General features: G+C 43.1%; 2 protein-coding genes across 3 annotated transcripts in view; one reads left to right on the top strand and one right to left on the bottom strand.

Annotated features, from left to right (window-relative positions):
• EIPR1 (EARP complex and GARP complex interacting protein 1) overlaps nucleotides 1-16,225 on the bottom strand; it is a 180,668-nt gene extending 164,443 nt beyond the window's left edge. The window contains 2 exon segments of the mRNA XM_038394569.2: nucleotides 3,212-3,295; nucleotides 16,031-16,225. Of these exon segments, the coding sequence (XP_038250497.1) occupies nucleotides 3,212-3,295; nucleotides 16,031-16,072 (126 nt within the window). The 5' untranslated portion in view covers nucleotides 16,073-16,225.
• TRAPPC12 (trafficking protein particle complex subunit 12) overlaps nucleotides 16,195-23,037 on the top strand; it is a 105,979-nt gene continuing 99,136 nt past the window's right edge. Inside the window, exons 1-2 of one of the 2 annotated variants that reach the window (XM_038394567.2) lie at nucleotides 16,195-16,334; nucleotides 19,506-20,725. In XM_038394567.2, the coding sequence (XP_038250495.2) occupies nucleotides 19,511-20,725 (1,215 nt within the window). In that variant the 5' untranslated portion in view covers nucleotides 16,195-16,334; nucleotides 19,506-19,510. Of the gene's footprint in view, nucleotides 16,335-16,776; nucleotides 16,958-19,505; nucleotides 20,726-23,037 lie in introns of those variants that run through there. The other variant, XM_043510295.1, reaches the window with a different exon arrangement.

Below are 23,037 nucleotides of genomic sequence, written 5' to 3'. Positions count from 1 at the left end.
TTGGCCAAACTGGACAGTCTCTACGTAAAAGAATGAATGGACACAAATCAGACGTCAAGAATTATAACATTCAAAAACCAGTTGGAGAACACTTCAATCTCTCTGGTCACTCGATCACAGACCTAAGAGTGGCTATACTTCAACAAAAAAGCTTCAAAAACAGACTCCAACGAGAGACTGCTGAATTGGAATTAATTTGCAAACTGGATACAATTAACTTAGGCTTGAATAGAGACTGGGAATGGATGAGTCATTACACAAAGTAAAACTATTTCCCCATGGTATTTCTCCCTCCCACCCCACCCCCCCACTGTTCCTCTGATATTCTTGTTAACTGCTGGAATTAGCCTACCTGCTTGTCACCATGAAAGGTTTTCCTCCTTCCCCCCCCTGCTGTTGGTGATGGCTTATCTTAAGTGATCACTCTCCTTACAGTGTGTATGATAAACCCATTGTTTCATGTTCTCTGTGTGTGTGTATATAAATCTCTCCTCTGTTTTTTCCACCAAATGCATCCGATGAAGTGAGCTGTAGCTCACGAAAGCTTATGCTCTAATAAATTTGTTAGTCTCTAAGGTGCCACAAGTACTCCTTTTCTTTTTGCCAGTTAGTATAAAACACCTTCACAGTCAATAGTTAATCTTCAGGCATTTCACTGTCTAAGATATAACAATGAAAAAAAGGTTTTGCTCCTTGGTTGTTTTTTTTTTAAACTAAATTTTTTCTGTAAGTCATTTTCTTCTCCCTCTGCCAATCATAGCTTATACAGATATATAAACACTGCACCCAGATCTCTATACCTTGAACAGCTTCTCTTATTATTATTTATACACCAGGTGGTTTCCCCTCTCTAAAACTCAGTTTCAGGTAGCTTTCCATTGCTAACTTTGGCTCCATCTGTTCTCCCTTGCATGCTAGGTTATATTTAACAGGAGAAAAACAAAATAATCTGCATTTTGAAAATACTCTAGGAACATTGATCCCTTCCCTACATTTTCTATCGCAGGGGTGGGCAAACTATGGCCCGTGAGTCAGATCCAGCACCTCAGGGCTTTGGATCCAGCCCGCGGGATTGCCCGCCCCGTGGCGCCGCAGACCCTGCACCAGGAATTGGCCAGCACCACGTCCCTCTGGCCCCTACGGGAGCGGGGGCAGAGGGCTCTGCGCGCTGCTCTTGCCTGTGGGTACCTCCCCCAAAGCACCCTTTGGCCAGGAACGGGGAACCGGGGCCAATGGGAGCTTTGTGGGAGGTACCCACAGGTAAGAGCAGCGCACAGAGCCCTCTGCCCACCCTCCCTCAGGGGCTGTGGTGCCGGCGGCTTCCTGGTGCATGCCGCTGCCATCCCAGAGCCACTCCAGGTAAGCAGTGCTGGGCCGGAGCCTGCACCCCAACCCCTCCTGGACCTCGTACCCCAAACCCCTGCCCTGAGCCCCCTTGTACGCCCTGCACTCCTCCTCTGCCCCAACCCCTTGCCCTGAGCCCCTTCCTGCATACTGCACCACCTCCCACACCCCAACCCCCTGCCCCAGTCCTACATTCATGGCCCTTCCTACAATTTCCCCACCCAGATGTGGCCCTCAGGCCAAAAAGTTTTCCCACCCCTATTTTATCGTGTCTCCTCAGTCTCCCACTCTTGGTATGTTTTTATTTTTCATCACATTCTCTGTCAGTTGGAAGGAGTAAGCTTTTCAGGGCAAAGGTCTGGTTTTCATACTACAGAATGCCAATGTGACTGTACAAACAAACAAGGTGAAACAGCTGTGTTTGCTATGCCATTATGGATGCTGTGTTCAGTGGTTAAACTGAGGGGGAAGGTGGTTGTACTGTTCCAACCATATGAACCACCAAAGTGAGAAACTGCTCACATTGGATTGTGCAGCTTTTCAAAATATGATTGTGCATGCCCTCTGAGCTCAGCTCCCCATTGACAGAGCATGACTTTGTCCATGCACTCTGCTAGGCTCCTTGGGCTCGGCTCCTTCTTGACTGGCTGGGGGGAGGGAGGGGAATATCTCTCAAACTCAACACCTACTAATAGCACCAAAATGAGAAACAGAACATGAAAAACAAAAAACAGTTCATGTTGACATTAAAGTTACTACTGGGCATCTGAGACGAAACTTCACTGAGATGAATGGTGATGAGCTTCTGTTCCAGGCTCTCTCCTCTCTCTTTATGTCATTTATACTCCTCACATTTGAGGTTTTCTTTGCAATCATAATAGCTAGAGATTGACTTCAAAAAAAAAATGAAAGCTGAGATTCTGGAGAATAAGATATAAGAATTAGAATAAGAAATAAGATAGAAGAAATAAGATAGATAATAAGATTATCTTATAAGAATAAGATAGAAGCTTGAGAGAAGTGTCAGCACACTACAGCACCATGCACCTCCTGAATCCAAGCTCTGTGTGTGTGCTAAAGGTATTAGTGAATAAATACTGTTACTGAAACTATTCTAATGTGAAAAGTTAGTGACTGTACTAACACTATGGGTTTTTTAATCTAGTTTAGGGCTCCAGCCTGCCCTTCAATATCAAGGCTTGTCCTAAGGTTCATCTTATAAAAAGTCAGCTATTTTACTTTTACAAGGAAAGCTTGGACAAAAAAGATGGCTGTCTATAGGCTGTACGTCACTGTAGCCTTTACTCCCTGCAGAAACACAGTGATGGAAGTTTTATGGATATTCACAGATAAAAAATGAAGTTTGTCTACAGCTCTATTCCCATGAGCCTATTACTTACACATACATGTCTTTAAGGAGTTCCACTGAAGTAAATCATGAGGGCTTAACTACAATTTCAAAATGGAAAGCAGGATTTTATTTTAATTGTGTTACCTGTTCTGCAGTTTAAATTGGTTCTACAAAATCAAAAGCAGTAACTTAGTAATAGAACTGGACAAATAATATTTGTTAAGTAACTCATTTGATTCATTTGTAATTTCTCTCAAATAAGTTATGATAAACATTTTTAATTAATTATTCACCAGTCTTAGAAAATGGGGTGACTATGAAAATATATTAACCTTTTAAAAAAAAAAATGACATCTCATTCACCTAACTAGTTATCAAAATTTTGTTCACATAACACATTTTTTAAAATAAAGCATCTAATGCTCAAACTTGGCAGGAAAGTGAAGTAATATACCAGTAAAAAAAGTTAAAGAATATTCCTGATACTTAACATGTATTATTCTGACAAAAGTTTACCTGATTATCATATTTGAGAGACTGTGTCCCAACCAAAAATCGAATGGCATCCGTTTCTGCTATCTGGGGTGTTAAAGCACGTGCCTAGCAAAAAAGAAAACCGTTATAAAAATACAGTGCAATACATTATTGATAATTTGTGAAAATCTTGGAACATAAAAGACATCCCAGTTGATCACCTTAAGCACCAAACTTTTACACTGCATCTTTCTCCTGAACTTTGTCTGTATTTAGGCTATTTATCTAAGTGTTCTAGTGTAAGGATTGCTTCTCACATCTGTAAAGTACCTACTATACTCTCAGTGCTAAATAAATATGTCCATATTTATTTATTTTTAAAAACCATGATTCAATGTTAAGGATTTCTCCCAAATTAATTATTCTTAACAAACCCAGAATCACAGAACATGGGAAGGACGCAAAAGTGGCTGCAAAAATACTTAAGGCGGCTGCAATGACAAAGGGCATTCTTGGACAAATTATTCAAAATAAACATTTTACACCTTTAAGTAAGATCCGTGAACTCACACAAAGTCACCAATTCATTCTTTTCCCTACTATTCATAGGAAAGAGCAAGCTAGAAGGAAAGAAGTTCTTGGTCCTCCTTGCTTTTTAACATTAAGCCACTAAAGCTAAATCCTACCAGAATGACCATAATGGAAATTATCACCCTCCACTTACTCATAAAAAGGCACAGCACTGATAGTGATAATGCAGCCATTCCCGCCCTACCCTGCCATTTGCTTCCACCCTGTCCTCAAAGGGCCTCCTCTCAGTGGTAGAGGATATTTCAGTCTTTGGCCAGTTTGCTAAAGAGACCAATAAGATGCTGTAATGAAAGGTCAGATAACTTTGGAATTCACATCCCCACTTGCTCTTAAATATCCCAAATCTGTAGACACTCCAGGCAAAGCCCATATTTTTAAGCAGGCATTTTGGAAGGACTGCGGTAGCCAGTAGCTCTGCCCACTTCCACTACAACCATTCTTTTTTGGCTGACATAGTTAAACGCTGGGTGATTAGGTGAGATTTTGTTTCACTATAGCCTTACTGATTAGGAATCAATTTTTAATTGATGACTAAGGTGGCTAGAACTTTAGAGAGACATGCTTTTAGGAGTGTTATTATTTTATCTATTTCATTTTAACCACAAGTTAATTACAGAATAGTATTTTGGAAAAACCCACTTAGATCTTCATTGAATAAAACAAGCAGTCCAACCATCTGTTTAGGGGTTATGATCAGATTGGACCTGGAGTTCAGAATTCATTCTGGACCACCACTGAACAGATAAACATTTCAGATGCTAGACTGAATACTGATTTTAATAAAAAACTACATTTTATATTTTAGATTTAAACCTGACATGGGTAACAAGTGAAATGAGTTTATTGGTCAAAAACTAGTACACAGTGAGCATTTAAACAGATCATAAAGTGAGTAGAAATTTTGATTCAACTGACTGTTTATTCTCAGGACATGCTAAACTCTGAAATAATAGAAATGAATCACTATGGATTTATTATGGTAGATCTATGCAATGAAACTTACATTGCATCTATCTGCATTGAGTCTATACAGAGCCAGTGTTGCTAGTCTGTAGTGTTCAGTGACAGCAAGAAAGTTCACCAAAAGCTATTAATTTTTATAAAAATTTACATTGTGGATTTTCCTCCAGCCATGGTGAGAACTTCTTTTCATTTCAAATCCCCTGCCAAGTTCTTTTCACGAAAGCACCACTAAAAACAACCCAGTCATTACAAACCTCCTTCAATCAAATAGACTTCAGTTGTTTAACAAGTGGAGTAGAACAAAACAACAACAAAAGATCTCCTGGGTCTTTCATGGAATAAAGAAATACTGGTAAGAACTTTGTTCCCTCCTCTTTAAAGAGCCTCTTCTTAAAAAGCAGTTTAGACTCAAGGTGCACTTTAAAAAGAAAAAAAAAATGGAATGTCACCATATGCTGACATTTGTCTATGTACAATCAACTTTTTCTTCTTCCTCCCCCCTCCAAAAAAAATTAAAAATGGGAATTGTATTTTTCCCCACTCTGTTGAAAATATTAAAAGTTTGAGTTAAATATCTGAAATTGTAATCCATTTCAAAATAAAGAACTGACTTCCTACATGTTATCCTCACTCAAAGAATGGAAAAAAATGCATCTGTGTTTATCAGATTCAGATCTGTCAGTAGGGGCTTACCAGTATCTGAGACAGTTTGGTTCTTAATAGGGATAACGGACCTTCAGATGGTTCATGCACAAATATGCAAATCTGTTATTTTTTATTGTGTCTACTCAGGCAAGTTGATTCACAGAAAGTCATAATGGCAAACCAAACAGCTATTGGTATGCAGAAATTACTGCCAACCATGCTGACCAATACTGCCTCTTGTTTAATTGTACTTTCTTGTTTGTGTATATCGGTCTGTTGTCTTCCGTCTTAGACCTAAATTGTAAGCTTCTTGGGGCAGGGACTGTCTTTTTGTTCTGTGTTTGTACAGCACCTAGCACAATGGGTTCCTGATCCATAATTAGGGCTCCTCTGTGCTATAGTAATACAAACAAACAATAATTTCAACAGGTGATAGAGGTACTTCAGAGGGACAGGACATGTGGTCAACGTATAGGAGAGTAGTACTTCAAGCTTTGGCAACTGGTTGTTTAAGCTTTCCTCCCCTACCTTAATGATAAGCCTTGGTATTGAGTCACTGTGCACTGCTGCTGTCCACCTCCATTTGAAGCATGCACAGCCTAATTCACCAGAAAGCTTGAGATACAGAAAACCTCAGCCCCATAATCATATCCACAACTGAATAGGTATACCCTAGTTAATACTGAAATACAATGGTTATACTGAAAAGCATATGAACCACAGAGACATAATCTAGTCAAGTGAATAAAATGAATTGGCATTTTCATTTAGTGCATTCTAAAGCAGTTTATAGAGCCATGAATTACATAGCTGGAGAGGAATAACCATATGCATGCAAAAAAAGGGTCTATAATGCATCATCTGTTTCCAAGGTAGTAAAACTATCATACTTTTAGTAGCAGCAGTATGAGCTCTGAATCAATTTAAAACAAACCTTTCACCCCTCCACTACAGCAAAAAAGGAGACAAAGATATTACTTCAAAAAAACAGTTATGGGATAAGAGGGAAAGTCTGCTCATGGATCAGTAACTGGTTAAAAGATAGGAAACAAAGGGTAGGAATAAAAGGTCAGTTTTCACAGTTGAGAGCGGTAAATAACAGGGTTCCCCAAGGATCTGTACTGGGGCCAGTGCTGTTCAACATAATCATAAATGATGGGAAAAGGGATAAACATTGAGGTGGCAAAGTTTGCAGACCATACAAAATTACTGAAGACAGTTAAATCCGAAGAGGACTGTGAAGAATTACAAAGGGATCTCACAAAACTAGATGACTGGACAACAAAATGGCAGATGAAATTCAATGTTGATAAATGCACAGTAATGCACACTGGAAAAACATAATCCCAACGACACAGTCAAAATGATGGGGTCTAAATTAACTGTTACCACTCAAGAAAGAGATCTTGGAGTCATTGTGGATAGTTCTCTGAAAACATCCAGTCTATGGCTGTGAACAGCTCTGAGTTACCGAGTGTTTTTTGTCTGATGGAACTGACACTATGTGTCATGGAACTGTCATCTGACATTCTTCTCATCTGGGGCCTTTGACACATTCAGCGGATGTCAAACAGCTTGATTTGGCATGCAAGTGGTCAGCTTAGGGCTAGTGGTTGCTGAACTGCACAGAATAATCAAATTCCAGCATTTCCAGTTTGAGTAAGTTATGTCTAGATTCTGAGTCATCTCGTTCCATCATGCCCATCTAGTAGCACCCAGTAACTCGATTAGACGGGTCAGTTACATTTGGATCACCAGAGGATTCATATTAAACGGAGAACTTGAGCACGTTTAGCATCAGGCACAGTGTATAGACTAGATTATGGCCATGCTTAATGGATGCATAGGCAGCTTTGAAGATGGCTTCTCAGAAATGACTGAAAGCTACATCGACTGGGATGATGTATGATGGTATAGAGACAAGACCTTATTCTAAAGCATCTGTATACTTCTTCCAGTCTGCGTTTCTGAAATCCCATCTTGGTTTGTTAAAGATTCTAATGATTGGGAGCTGTAGGCCAATGTGAATAACAGAAGGTCTGTGTTGGTTGTGTGGGAATCTTCCAAGACCAGACATAATGCAGGTAGGGAGTGACCATTCACAGATAACACCCAGCACAAATCAGGAGAATATTCACAAGATCATCTGGCTAAACAGAAAGCGCCTCCCTGCTTTGCATCATGGATGACGGCAAGTTCATTGTTAGATGCCCACTCCACCAGTTGGTCTCCATTAGCATCTGATGCCCCGAGGATCCCTAGTAAGGATGGTGACTGTTTAAGTCACCTACATGGACTGCTGCGTGAGATAGTCTTGACAGAACTTTCTGGTCCCAGTTAAAATATGGTGGCTTGTCAACATTTGTGATCTGGAAACTTCCCACCTGAGTCACAGAAATTAGTAGATGTAAGCTCAGTGGCATCTGAGATGTTTGAACGGATCAGCAATGGATCAGCAGCTGATCTCTATGGCAAAGGATCAACATTCTTGTTGCGCTCCCTGTGAGTACTCAGTTCATACTCAGGAAACTGATGATCCAACCAGCAGACCACACTGAAAGTCCTTTCTAGGGCTGAATATTGATCACTTGCCAGATGACATTCCTGATGCAATTCCTTCCTCCAACATTTGAGCCATCGGGCTAGCCCTGAGTACTGCAACTCAACATTGCAGGATTGTCAGCAGCCAAATGCAGCAGTGATTTATCCTGTTGTCACAACGACATCATCTGCCTGCACGAGATGCACACTTCCATTGCAGAAACTGGGACTAGACAGCTGGGGATGGATCACTTGATAACTGCCCTATTTTGTTCATTCTCTCTCAAGCATCTGGCATTAGCCTCTATTAGAAGATAGGATACTGGGATAGATGGATCATTTGTTTGACCCAGCATGACCATTCTTAGTTCTTATCACACTGGTGACTCACTCAATTTGTGATTCACTTTTAAGCCTTATCCTTTTTAGCATTACTGCTGCTTAGGCAGTTTTCCCCCATTTTGTAGTTGTATGTTTGATTTTTGCTTCTGAGATGTAGCACTTTGCACTTGTCTTTATTAAATTTCATGTTGTTGATTTCAGAGAATTTTCCAATTCGTCAAGGTCACTCTGAAATCCTGAAATCCTGCCCTCCAAAGTGCTTGCAACCCCTCCGAGCTTGGTGTCATCGGCAGATTTTAGAAGCAAACTGTCTGTTCCATTATCCAAATGATTAATGAAAATATTGAATAGTACTGTACCTAGGACAAATCTCTGCAGGATCCCACTAGATATATCCCCAAGTCTGACAGCAAACCATTGATGATTATTGATGATTATTCTGTCAACCAATTTTGCACTCTCCTTATGGAAATTTCATCAAGATCACATTTCCCTAATTTGTGGAGCTGTGTCAAAAGCATTACTAAAAATCAAGATATACCACATCTACAATCTCCATCTATTCTCTAGGTCAGTAACTGTGTGAAAGAAGAAAATTTGGTTGACTTGGCATGATTTGTTCCTGACAAATACGTTGGCTATTATTATTATTACCCTATTATCCTCTAGGTGCTTACAAATGAGTATTTAATAATTTGTTCCAGTATCTTTCCAGGTATTGAAGTTAGGCTGTCGGGTCTATAATTCCCCAGCTCCTCTTTGTTCCTCTTTTTAAAAATAGGTGCTATGTTTTTCCTTCTCCAGTCCTCTGAAACCTCACCCATCCTCCATGAGCTTGCAAAGATAATCACTGACATTTCGGACATAGCTTCAGCTAGGTCCTTCAATACCCTAGGATGAATTTCATCAGGCTCTGGACTACTTGAATACATCTAACTTGTTCTTTCCCTATTTTGGCTTGTATTCTTTCCTCCTTGTTGTCAATATTAATTGTATTAAACATCTGGTCACATCAACTCTTTTAGTGAAGACTGAAGGAAAATAGGCATTAAAAACCTCTGCCTTCTTGAAGGCACCTATTATTACCTCTCCTTCCCTGCTACATACTGAACATATACTTTCCTTTGTTTTTCTCTTGCGCCTAAGGTATTTACAAAACCTCTTCTTACTTCCCTTTCTAGGTTTAACTTATTTTGTGCCTTAGCCTTTCTGATTTTGTTCCTACATGCTTGTGCTATTCTTTTGTACTCATCCTTAGCAATATGACCATGCAGTGTTCCCTCTAATTTTTCCCACACATGCGTGGAATGAATTTTGTTGCGTGTCACACAACACCTCCATATTGATGCACATAACAAAATGCATGTGTTGGGGGTGAGGCTGAGGGGTTCAGAGTGTGGGAGGGGGCTCAGGGCTGGGGCAGAGGTTGGGGTGCAGGAGTGTGAGGGCTACAGCTGTGGCTGCAGGTTCTGAGGTGGGGCCAGGGATGAGGGGTTTGGGGTGCAGGCTGCCCCAGGGCTATGGCAAAGGGGGGGGGACTCACCCCAGCTCTCTCTCCCTGCCATGGCAGCTCCAGTCCTGGGATGGAGGGTTGGGGTGCGGGCTCTGAGGTGGGGCCAGGGATGAGGGGTTTGGGTGCAGGCTGCCCAGGGGCTACGGTGGGGAGAGAAGACTCCCCCCCAGCTCTGTCTCCACAACAGCAGCATCTGGGCGGAGCCCTAGCCGTGGCAGTTGGGGACCAGGCTGAGTTGGGGCCGGGGCACCTGCCCCCTGGCCGTGGCAGGTCCAGGCCGGGCAAGGAGCACCTGTCCCCCGTTCATGGCAGGTCCGCCGGGGCTGGGTTCCCCGAGTGCCTGCGTAGCGCTTAATAGGCTGCAGCTCGGCCACACAGCTTACAGGGAATTTAGGACCATGCTTCCACTTTTGTTGGATTCCTTTTTGATTTTCAAGTCTTGAAGACCTCCTGATGGACCACACACTGCCATTCACTCAGCAAATAAGCAGCAGACATATAGTGATCCAAGGGGATCCATTCGCCACATGCTCCAGTTTAGATGATCAACCTTCCCAGATGTAGTCCTGGACTGATGAAACCTGATCAGGTCCCTCAGGCTGGGACTCCCCAGGGATGAGGTAGAGGAAATTTAGAAGAAAGAAAAGTTGCCTCAGGTGTAGCTTCACTCCAGAGACATCTTCATCTGCAAGCCTTTCATCCACCCTCAAATCTACTACTTAGGATATACACACCTTCTGCTTCTATTTACGCAAAACATGCAAATATCCAAGTACAGAAAACACAAAACGTCATCATATTTTCTTCACAGCATCATCCAAATCACACCACTACAAACATACAAACAACAACTTCCCAATATGGGAAAACACTAGTACAAGCTATTTCTACTTAAACAATTTCCTCCATTTAAAAATCAAACACACAAACAAGATTAGCTAAAAATCTAAAACACACGCACACATCTATGTACTTCAATCCAACATACCAAACAGCCAAAAAATATCCATTTCTATTCTATCCGCTCTGTGTATTTGGGGATTAAAAACTGTACATTTTACATAAATATGTAAAGAGGAGATGTCATATAGGTAAGATAAAAGAGAATGCAAGCTTTGGTTGCAGACTGCCAGGGATGGCTGAGGACTTAACTAGGAATTTTCTGGACTCTTCTTTGGTTGTGCTAGAGAAACATTCACTTGCACAGCCTTAACTGATTTTTAAATGAAGATTTTTTGTTTTGTTTCGTTTAATGAAATGCTTTTCGCATGAATTTTTTCTCTTACATTCAGCCTAAGTTTTCCACTGTCATTCTGCTACTCATTGTTGCACCCAATATGTCATACTAAACCGTTGTTCTCCTTTATTTGCATGTGTATCTTTCAAATTTGGGGAGCCCTTATATCCCTAATTGTTTTTTGGTATTACAGCAGTACATAGACGCCCCAGTTGAGATCAGGACCACATTGTGCTAGGCACTGTACAATCACATAGTCCCTTCCCATCTCAGAAGAGCTTACAATAAAAATAGACAAGTCAGAAAAAGGTTGGGAGGGAAAAACTGAAACAGAGAGGGTTGAAGTGACTTCCTCCAACTTACAAAGCCAGTCAGCAGGAAAACCGTGAATAAAACTTGTTTCTCTCCTGAGTCCCAGTACACTGGACTACACTCTCCACCTCTGACATCATTTGTCTATGATGCCCCTAGGTACATTTATAGACATTTCTATGGCACTCATCCCTGTAGTCCAGCAAATACACACTTACAAATTGTACTACAATATGGCAACTTCTTTCTGCTACAGAGGTGCTCAAAAACTAATACAAGCATTCTTGATTTGGTCTTACTATTTCTGTATGAAGAAGAGCTAGTGTCTCTAGTTCAAGATATGACCCTACAGAAGCAGTCAAAAAATCAGTGGACATTTTTGCCACTCTGCTGCATTAAAAACTAATTTAAATCCAACTGCTACTATTGACCCTTAATATTTTCATAATTGTTTAATTTCTGCAATGCTAACACTTAGCTTACAGATAGAAGCGTGGACTAAGTTTCAGCAAGTTTTGTTTTGCAACAATACTAATTTTCAACTTTTAAGCTTACAAAGCAAAACATTCTCCCAATGTACGTCTTTTAAGACTTCAAACATATGAGCTTTCCAGATAAAATTTTATTGAAGTCACTCTCCGCAACATGAGAAGGGAACGTCTCAAGGTACAGAAGTGGAGAAAGAGGAGAAGCCTGGATAAGAGTTAATTTAGGATTACTGCTCATTTTAATTATCACTTGAAAAAGTTCCATCTTAGGTTTTTATACCTATCATGGTAGGATCTGAGCTGAAAAAGTTCAGTTATGATTTTGTACTGAAAGCAAAACAAATTCTTAATTCACAACTATTCTAAATCCAAGGTGGGCAGAGAGAGGGAAGAGATAAGAGGAGCATTTAAACAGTAGATTAAAATCTAATCTGTGGGCCAATAGCGTTTGTTGTTGTTGTTTTTAAATGCTGTTCTAACTAATAAAGTACATGGTTTTTAAAGTGCCATATTTTGGGGAAGATGGTCTGAAAATACATTTAGAAAATTTATTATAAGCATTTTTTCCATTGTATCTATTCTCTCCAATACTCCAACCTACAAATTTACTTTTAGTATTTTGCTAGTGGTACAAGTTTAGGGACTGATACAGTTATACCTAGAATATCATTATAAAATAACCTTTCAGGGCAAGATTTTATAGTTAATGAGACTTCTGGGATAACTCATTGTTTAATCTATCTGAATTAGAAGATTATAGGTCAGTAGTTCAAGTTCAACACAAGTAGATAGCACTGAAAAGTCAATGATATGTGATAGAGTTTGGCAGTATGCATAAAGAAAGTTTGTAGTCTTTGGCCACCATACAAATACCACTACACCACAGCTGATAACCTTTTCAGCAGAAAGGCCAAGACAAAGGTGAGTATGATGCTGAGGCATACTGACAGGGCAACATAGGGAAATTTGTCCTGGTGCTGCACCTGTTTTGCAGATAAAAGATAATTTCAGACTCCAGGTCAGTCAAGAGGACATCTTTCACTAGCACTAAAATCAGTCAACAACTTTAAAGAAAAAATCTTTCTAACCCTTTGGGAATTCTGGATCATCACTCAAACAGCCAAACATTCATGGGAGAGCCAGTCTGCAAAATGTCATCATTCTAAAAGCTAGTTCATAACTGATTCTGTGTAATCAGGTGCCCTATTTCTCAGTTCTTCTCTCTTTACAGACTTCTAGCTCTAAGCAAACCTGTTGAAACAAGTGGGAAATATGATTGGCACAGTTCTCTTAGAACATGCAGTGCTAAATTTAAACTGTTAGATACTAAAAACTAACTTAACTTAGCTTTATTAGCATTATTCAGTTCTACATTTGCCTGGGATCTGACTGTGGGAAAAGAAGGGCCACTGTTAATTCCAGGCATAGAAGGGGCAGGCAGCCCAAGGATGGAACTGTGCCCTTGACAAAAGAGGGCTTAAGTAACAGCTGGGCTCTCTTGATCAGGGGAGTAAGAGTGGTTGACAAGAGCAAACACCAAAGATTTGGAGGATAAGAAAGGAGACACATAGGTTGGCAATCTGAGGAACTGCAGGAGGCAGCTTGTTTGTGAGCCAGCGAAATAGCAGTACATCCACTTAACAGCAGGAAGTGATCTGCCTTGGAGAACCCAGCAAACAGCAGTAGCCAAAGCCCAATCAGACAGTTAGCAGTTAGCCCTACAGGAAAGGCAAGACAGACCAAAGTCGACATTCATTTGGCTAAGGAACATACTGTATAAGAAGGGCACAAGTACAGGAACTCTACTTACGTTTCCTGGGCAGCAAGGGACTGAAGCTTAGAACTGCCATTCATGAACAAATAGAAATGTTTGTGGCTTAGAACCAAGGCTCTGTGTACTATGAAATTATGTGGCTGCATAATTCTCTGTTTTGTAAGGCTGCCACATAAAGGGATATCAGGGGCTTGGCAGCTGGGGAGTCTGGAAGTAACTGAAGGAGCCAAACAAAATACAGGCAACAGAAAGAAGCACTTGCTCCAGCAGAATTTAAGAGCTCTTCTGGAGAGGTATTTCCCCCCAGTGCTTCCTCACTGCTCCAGGAGAGGTTACATCAAAAGCTCTACCAAAGTGGAGCTGGGGATGGCTCCATGTGCCTTAGAAGAGCTATAAGAGGGAATGAGTCTATCCTGTGTAGTTCATATTTATTTATAGGCATTTCTATGGCACTCATTAATTTAATACCTAAGCACTTTACAAACTTGAATTTATTCATATGAAAAACAGAAATATTAGCCTCATTTTACAGATCGGAAACCTGAGGCACAGAGGAGTGTGCTTAAGTGGCTTGCTTAAGGTAATTCTATGGAAGCCAGAAATACCTAGGAATAACACAGTAGTCTGTGAGCTGCTTTGTGCCTTAACCACAAAACTATCCACCCTTCCTCCCCATTCCAAAACTGCTCCAGAGCTCTGCCACATAGACACTTCCTCCTGCTCACCATTAACTTTTACAAATCCCCCGTTAGAGCTACAGTCTCAGAAAGTCCATTGCCTTCTATGCTCCCAACCAGGCCTAATTCCAGTAAAACCTAATTCCTATCATCTGCTGCATATTTCCAAAACAATAAGTGGAACTGCTCAGTGCAGACTTGTGAACAATGGTTAGGATGAGATCTAAACGATTTGCCACACAATTTACATCTACTATATCAAATAGTACTTTGCTTAGAGAAAAGGAGTACTGGTGGCACCTTAGAGACTAACAAATTTATTAGAGCATAAGCTTTCGTGAGCTACAGCTCACTTCATCGGATGCATCCAAATGCATCCGATGAAGTGAGCTGTAGCTCACGAAAGCTTATGCTCTAATAAATTTGTTAGTCTCTAAGGTGCCACCAGTACTCCTTTTCTTTTTGCGAATACAGACTAACACGGCTGCTACTCTGAATACTTTGCTTAGAACACAGTATACATTCTGTGATCCAAAATAAGAGCCTACGGGCTAGAGGTATTTAGGCATCTAATGCCCTTTAAAATCTGGAATTATCAACTCTGAAGAAATAGCAGGATGTATAGCCTCTATGATCCAATCACATAATGGTGAGGTTATGATAGTCAGACTTGAGCTGATTTAACATCCAATAGTGTACACACAAAAACACAACTGCTGTCCATCCTCCCTCACAGCTATGTTGCTGTGCAGGCAGCGCAGCTGCCCCGGCCGGGCGGCAAGCACCTGCTGCTCTGAGCTGCATGGGCGGGAGGGTTGGATAAGGGAGTGGGGGGGGGGAGCAGTCAGATGGGGCAGAGGTTCTGGGGGGAGGCGGAGGGTAGGTCAGGGGATGGGGAACGGGGGGTTGGATGGGGGGTCCCATGGGGGGCAGTTAGGGGCAGGGGGTCCCAGGAGGGGGCAGTCAGGGGGCAAGGAGCAGGAGGAATTGGATTGGTCAGCAGTTTGGAGGGGGCAGTCAGTGGGCAGGAAGTGGAAGGAGGCGGATGGGGGTAATGGGGCCAGGCTGTTTGCGGAGGCACAGCCTTCCCGGCCCTCCACAGTTTCGCACCCTGATGTGACCCTCGAGCCAAAAAGTTTGCCCACCCCATACTAGCTCCTCTTGCCCCCACGCTGTTAGGCACCTCAACAAGTGGCTGTTATGTTACATGTGAAAGCAGGCAAAGGTCAGAATTAAGGCTGTCACATAAACACATTTTGCGGGAAGAACCCCTGATCATCAGCTATATCAGGGGGAGGCTGTAGATAGTCTGATCACCTTGCCTAGCATCAGCTGCCCCCAGCGCCTGCTGCTCTGCAAGGGGATGACCCCTTCCACTGCTCACCACGCTACCCCCTGAAAAGCCCTGTCACGCACCCCAAGTAGGCAATGGCCACCCCCCCCCCGTGCTTCCCTCCAACACCGCCCCCCGACCAGCAACAGCCCCCCTCCAACACCGCCCCTCCAGCCAGCAACAGCCCCCCTCCTTCCCCGCAGGCTCCCTCCAACACTACTCTCCCCTGGCGAGCAACAGCCCCCCTCCAACACCGCCCCCCCAGCCAACAACAGCCCCCCCCCTTCCCCGCAGGCTCCCCTCCAACACCACCCTCCCCTGGCGAGCAACAGCTCCCCCCCCCCCGGGCGATCAACAGCCACCTCCACGTGCTCCCTTCTAACACCGCCCCCGCTCCTCAAACCTCTCTCTCTCCTAGGGTCTCCTCTCCCCCCCTCATGCGCACCTGGAACTCCAGCCCATAGATCACTGGCGCGTCATCCTCCATAGCCTCCCCACGGCTCCGCCCGCAAGGCCCCCCCCTCAACAGCCGCACATCCCTTTCCCCGAGCCGGCCCCCCGCTTTCACGCGTTACTCGCTAGCCTAGGGGGCTTTCTGAGCCACTGCGGCATCCGTTGCTCTCCCCTTCCGGGTGATGGGAAGGAGACGCAGGTGCGGTAGAGACCGTTTCCCGGTTGATGGCGCAGGCGCAGTAGCTACTGGACCCGTCGGGCGGCGGCGGTGCAAGGCTGCTGCTGGCGCTAAGCTGGTGAGGGTCAGGGCTGTAGGTAGCGCCGGGCCGGGCGGAACGGAGGGGCGGGGCAGCCTGGCGTGGGGAGGCGGCGAGCGGGTCCTGGAGAGGGGCGGGCGGGGGTACGCCGAGGTCCCGCGTTGGGGTGAGGCGGCAGCAGAGGCGCCTCCCCGATGGGCTGTCACTTGTGCCACGACTTGCCGTGGATGTGCAGGGTCTGGCTGCCACCCGCAGAGCAAAGTCTTTCCCCCCCGCGGGGGGGGGGGGGGGGTCGTGGGACCCGCCTGAAAGTGAACCCCAGTGAGAGGCCCTTGAGCCAGGCCTGAGGGGCTGGGACCTTCCCGCCGCCCCCTCTCCCCCGTTTCCCTTTCTCTGTTAGACAGTGGCCTTCCGCCGCACCCAGCACCGTGCTACCCGCGAGCAGTAACCAGACTCTGTGCTGACGCCCTGCTTCAACCCCGCTGCCTGCGGATCTTCAGCCCTGTTTGCGGTACCTAGCAGGGCCTTTCAAACCCCCTCGCTCTACCCACCCTATTAAATGGGAGGTAGCGGGTACTGACTGGCCAGACCAAAGGTTTAGCCTGGTGAATTAGCACAGATGCCCATGAAGACTCAGAAACTCAGAATTCCGTGGCAAAGCTGTGAGCATACATCAGGGATAGGCAAATTTTTTGGCCCGAGGGCCACATCGGGGTGCAAAACTGTGTGGAAGGCTGGGCACTCACCCCACAGTGGCTGCAGCTCCTGGACTGTGGCAGAGCTTGCCTCTCTGCTCTGGACTTTGCAATCTCCAAGTTGCAGCGCGGCTCAGGTTTGGCCCTGCCTCCTTCACAGGACCAAATTTGAAGTGAGCGGAGCTGTGAACCGGCTCATGAGGTTGCAGTGCCACTCTAAACTTTGGCCTACCCAGATGCTTGTCATCCTGATGGCTGGGCTAAACCTGAGTGGCACTGGGACTGCAGAGGTTGGAGTGCCTGGATCAGGGAGGTGAGCCCCGCCAGCGCCGTGAGACAGGAGCTGCTGTGTGACCCTTTGAAATATTCTGGCAACCCAGTTTTGGGTCCCGACCCACAAGTTGAGAAATCCAGTTAGAGACGACAAAGGAAGAGAATGAGCTACAGAGCAGGCTAAAAGTATTTTCAATGAGTATAACTGGTAGAAACTTTTCAATGAGATTTTTAGAATAGCTTTGGCCCATCCTGCAATGAAACCTATTCCTGTGCCTGTGCAAAGCACTGTTGTTTTCAGTGGGATTCTGCATGGATTCAGTACCAGGCTAGCTGTAGTTTTATATATAAAAAGATAAGCCTTCACTTCATCAAAATAAAAAAAAATATGTAATCATTACTTAGTCTGAGATGAGAAGCAAATTAGAAGCCTCCAAGGTTAAAGAAATAAATTCATCTCCCAGAAAAATTGGCTGCTTTCTCCAAACTTGCATAGGTTTTAAAATATGGGAAAATATAGCTTTTTTGTTTTTGTTTCAAGTTTTTCACAATCAGTGGGTAATAGGTCAAAGATAAAAATAGAGTGTATTGACTGAATTTTGCCAGAAGCAGTGATAGAGAAACCCATTTGGGGGTATCCAAAGTTTAGATGTTAAAAAGAGAGGTTTAAAAATGCCAGTTAGATTTAATGACAGGTTTCAGAGTAGCAGCCGTGTTAGTCTGTATCCGCAAAAAGAACAGGAGTACTTGTGGCACGTTAGAGACGAACAAATTTATTAGAGCATAAACTTTCGTGGGCTACAGCCCACTTCATCGGATGCATAGAGTGGAACATATAGTAAGAAGATATATAGATACAGAGAAGGTGGAAGTTGCCATACAAACTGTAAGAAGCTAATTAATTAAGATGAGCTATTATCAGCAAGAGGGGAAAAAAAACTTTTGAAATTTGAGAGACAAACTCCTAGAGTTGAACAAAAGATTTCAGAAATCTTAAGACGCGTAATCCTCTGTTTCTGTGGGTCCCAGCACTATTTTTAGTGGAATCGGTAGCAAAATGCCCACCGTCTTCAGTGGGAGCAGGATCAGGTGCTTATTGGTTTTCTCCTTTCCTCTATACCCAAACACGTTTATTATTTATTATCATTAATATTTATATTCCAGTAATGCCTAAAGGCCTCAGCTCAAGCAATTGTAGTAGGCACTGTACAATCATAGTTAATTTAATTCCCTTCCTTAAAAAGCTTATAGTGTAAAAGGAAAGAGATATAACAGGTGACTGACAGAAGCACAAAGCAGAGGGGTAACAAAAATAGTGGTTGCATGAACAATTTTTAGCCAATCAGTAGCAGTAATCACAATTCATCATCTGAATGCCACCTACCTAAATCATTATTGAATGAGTGACCAAGAAAAAGGAAAGTGTGAGCTATTAGTTTGTCAGGCAAGCAACCCCCCCAACTAGGACTTCCTGTCTCCGTTTGCCCTTTGGAAAGAATATCAACCTTTTGTAGTTTAGATAAAACATTGTGAGGTGTGTAGATGAATGAAAACGTGTATCAGGAGAGGTGGTGATGTTGAGAGAAGTTTTCTGAACAATCCAAAGGAAGTAAACCTAGAGGGCAATGAAGTCTAATACCCATAGGATTCGAAGATGTTTTTGGTCAAATAGGGAAGAGGGACTCTTGCCATGGGAGAGAGTAAGCCTACATTTTTAGCCTGCTTTAAATGTATTATTTGATTCTTGCAGTATCAAAACCAAGGAGGATCAGAATAAGTAATTTTTAGCAGAAAGATATTTTTGTAAGAAAAAGACAATCTGGTCAATTTTAGTGTTGATTTTTGGAGCTGCCTCTCAGCTCCAAAAATATTAATAATACTGTAATATTATTTGTTTAATTGGAAGGAAATATTAGCAGCATAATGCTAAATGTCTTTTTGGGGAGGCTGGAGTGGTTGAATGGGAGCGTGTGCATGCACACTCACACACTATTGCCTTCCTGAAATTATAATGTTTTGAGACTCACAAGTACATAGTGGCAAAAGGTAAATTTAAAACATTTTTGTGCCAAGTACGGAATAGCTGGCCAACAATGAAGTGTCAAAAATAAATACTCTAATAATCAAATGACTACATAAAAAGTCCTTCTGTGCCTTTTTTAATAAATACTCTTGAGTTTCAGAACAATGATTTAAATTGATCAATAAAATTAACTTCCGGAATATCTTTCTCTTTCTTTAGTCACAATGGAAAATAATCAATGTAACGATGAGGATGCTAAGAAGAGTGTTTCAGATGAGGAGGCAAGTGGAAATGTAGTTCAGCAGAGGGCTCAGGAAGAACTTCTCTTTCATGAGGAAACCATTGATCTTGGTGGAGATGAATCTGAGTCTGAAGGGAATGAGACCATCTCAGAGGATTCCAATAACTTCATAGATAAACTTAATGAACACATGATGGAGAGTGTCATTATTTCTGATTCTCCAAACAATAGTGAAGATGACACTGGTGAACTTGGTTGCCTGCAAGAGATTGTGGAACAAATGGAAGTCGAGGACATTTGTACACCAGAAGAAGAAGTGAATAAGGAAGAAGCCCTAGGTAATGACAGTGAAACTGAATATGAAGAAACCCCTAAAGATATTTCTGATATTGGAACAGATGATCAGGCATCTTTAAAGGAAGAGTTGATTCAAGAAGCAGTGAAAGATGAACCAAAAGTGGGAAATGAAGCTCTCGGTGACTCAGCACCAAGTAATATTGATGAAAGTAAATCCGAGGAGCCAGTATCATCACCCCTTGCCAGAAAATCCTCTCCTGAAGCTGAGCCTATCCCTGTATGCACTATTTTTAGTCAAGCAAACAATGTTAATACTCAGCCACAGTTGTTCATACATGATGGCTTTGAGCCTCAAATGGTGAAGTCTCCTAGTTTTAGTAGTGTACATGAGGTTCCGGTGAAGTCTCATCCACAGGTGGTTCAACCAAGTCCTAGCTTAAGCACATTTTTTGGTGACCCTGTTAACACTAATAATCTAGCTGCTGAGTTTTTTGATTCATTTACTACATCTACTTTTATTTCTGTCAGTAACCCTAATGCGGGTTCTTCAGTCCCAGAACAAATGTCATCTGTCAATACAGTTGGAGACAATTCCAATGACTCTGCTGACCCTACTTACTCTGTAGGAAATGAGAGATCTGAAGCAGGTGGTCCCCCTGCATCTTTAGAAATGACACAATCTCCTAAACCATTTTCACAGATCCAAGCTGTTTTTGCTGGAAGTGATGACCCATTTGCCACAGCCTTGAATATGAGTGAATTAGATAGAAGAAATGATGCCTGGCTTCCCAGCGAGGAAACTAGAAAGGTTTTAATTTCAGTAGCCACTCAGCAATATAGTACTCTCTTTATAGACAAAGAGAATCTCACCATGCCTGGATTAAAGTTTGACAACATCCAGGTAAGAGTCTATAGCTACATCCTACTTTTTGTTCATATGTTAGGGCAATGAAATGGGATGACACATCTAGTGGTCTGCTCTTTTTATTACCTTGTTTTACAGCCTGTGCTCATCTTGTGTGTACTATTGCAGTCCTTATTAGAGCATTGACGATGACTGACTGAGCAGTCATTCATGAAAGGACTCAAAAAACTGACTCGCGTGTTATGATCAGAAAGTTTTGTTACTCATTTGTAGAGACTGATGCAATCAATTTATATAGAATCTAGGTTTTCATTTAAAAAGTCATTTCTAGCTTTTACAAAGATAACATTCCAAACCTGAACTGGATATAGATTAAAGCAATGTGGCATCCTTTGAAGTTTGCAGATGGGTAACTCCAGCGCTTTTGCTTGTAGTATTCAGTGCTACAGCAGAGTGACGAAAGTCTTGTCATTTTTCATAGCTGATGTTCAGAATGCAACTGGTAGCACTGACACTGTCAAGAATCAGGTCATTTGCATTCTGACACTGCTTAGGAAAGCTAAGAGCAGCAACAGAGGCAGGCATTGAAGCCATTTACTGGTGAGGAGGACCAAAGATGAAGGTTGGTGGAGGGACAGAGTAGTGGAGACCCATTCCCTTCTCAGCAGTCAGGCAACACTGCAAAGGAGAGAAGAAACACAAAATTCCTTTCTTCTAGATTTTAGCAAGACTAGAATTTCAAGTTTATCTGACATCTGTTGTCCAGAGGCTGATATGAAAGCAGTATGCAGAGACTGCTTCATAGTAGAGATTCTTGTATCCTCCCTTGTCCCAGCAGCTGAGACTGGCTGGATGATAAGCTTCTCAACAGAATTTTGCGTCTGGACTTTACAGGTCATGTTCCTCATCCTCCTCTTTCATCTCTACATCTCTGGCTACTAAGTTTTGTCTTTCAGATGGTACAGGGCAGGTTATACTGGGTTTTTTTTTTAAGCCTTATTTAGTAGTTCCATAGTATAAAATTCATTTTCATTCAGTAGTGAAATAAGAAGTTTCAAAGTACCTGTCAACAAGTATGTCTGTCAAAATATAGACAACAGAAAATAGTTCCTCAAGAAGTAGAGCATTAAAGAAACCCCTACGACAACTTAGTTCCTGTTTCTCTGTTATGCTTTTGCTGGGCACCTCAGTCTAGGTGTGTCATGTGCCAGTTGGACACATCTTGGGTGGGGGGGAGAGACGGTGACGGTGGGGGGGACTCTGGTCTCAGATACCTGCACCACCTGCCTCACAGAGCCCAGCTGTGAAGCGCCCCCCCAGCCCAGATACTTGCTATGACCCTGCACCCCATATTTTTCATAGTGATATTATTATGATATGACTATGGCATAATTCTGATGTATATTAATCCATTGCACTCACATCCCCAAAGCCTAGCTGCAGAGCACCCTCCCCCCATCCCAGACACCCCCCAGCCTCCCCTCTCCCCCCCCAGCACAGACATTCCTACCCCCAGAGCCCAGGCATTGGACACCCCCCCAGCCCAGACACCTGCACTCCCTACCCCCCAGAGTCCAGCTGTGGGGCGCCCCCCCCCCAGCCCAGACACCTGCATTCTCTACCCCCAAGAGCCTAAGAATCCAAAGAAAGAAACAGCCTGATGCTGGGACTGGGCTTGTACAGTTTCCTGTACGCCCCCTCCTCCCTTCAGGATGTGATGGGAACTGCAGCAGCCACCCTCCAGCTCCCCTTCTCCCCCTGGCAAGTGTCCTGTATTTGTGACCTGGGCTCTGCTGTGTCCAGCGGTCCCCAGTGGTGGCCAGCAGCTCTGCATCACCAATTCTGTGGGGAAAAATGAAATTCTACACAGAACATTAATTCTATGCAAATTCTGCATTGCATATCGGTGCAGAATTCCCCCAGGAGTGTATATTACAGTAGTGCCTAGAGGCCCAAGTTGAGATTGAGGGCCCTTTATGCATGACACAATACAATCACATACTGAGAGGAAGTCCCTGCCTCGAAGAACAGACAAGTCAGAGAAAGGATGGGAAATAGGCACAGAGAGGTGAAGTGACTTACACAAGATCACATAACAGATGAGTGGCAGAACTGGGAATAGAACCCAGGTCTGGATTGACTTCCAAGCCATTGCTCTCCCATTAGATCACACTGCCTTCCCCAAGCAGTATAACGCTACCTGCTCTTCATTCAGTGTCTCTCTAATTTTTAAACTGTTGCTTTCCGAGGGTTTTTGCTACCCTTAGTTATTTTTGGTCACTCCTGATTTGATGTCTTCTTTATGCTCCCTGCCATTGTCTTCTGTTTTGTGCCAATTTTTCTCTTAC

The sequence above is a fragment of the Dermochelys coriacea genome, chromosome 3 (genome assembly GCF_009764565.3).
Source record: "Dermochelys coriacea isolate rDerCor1 chromosome 3, rDerCor1.pri.v4, whole genome shotgun sequence".
Taxonomy (NCBI): domain Eukaryota; kingdom Metazoa; phylum Chordata; order Testudines; family Dermochelyidae; genus Dermochelys; species Dermochelys coriacea.
This window is presented reverse-complemented; position numbering and strand designations above follow the sequence as displayed.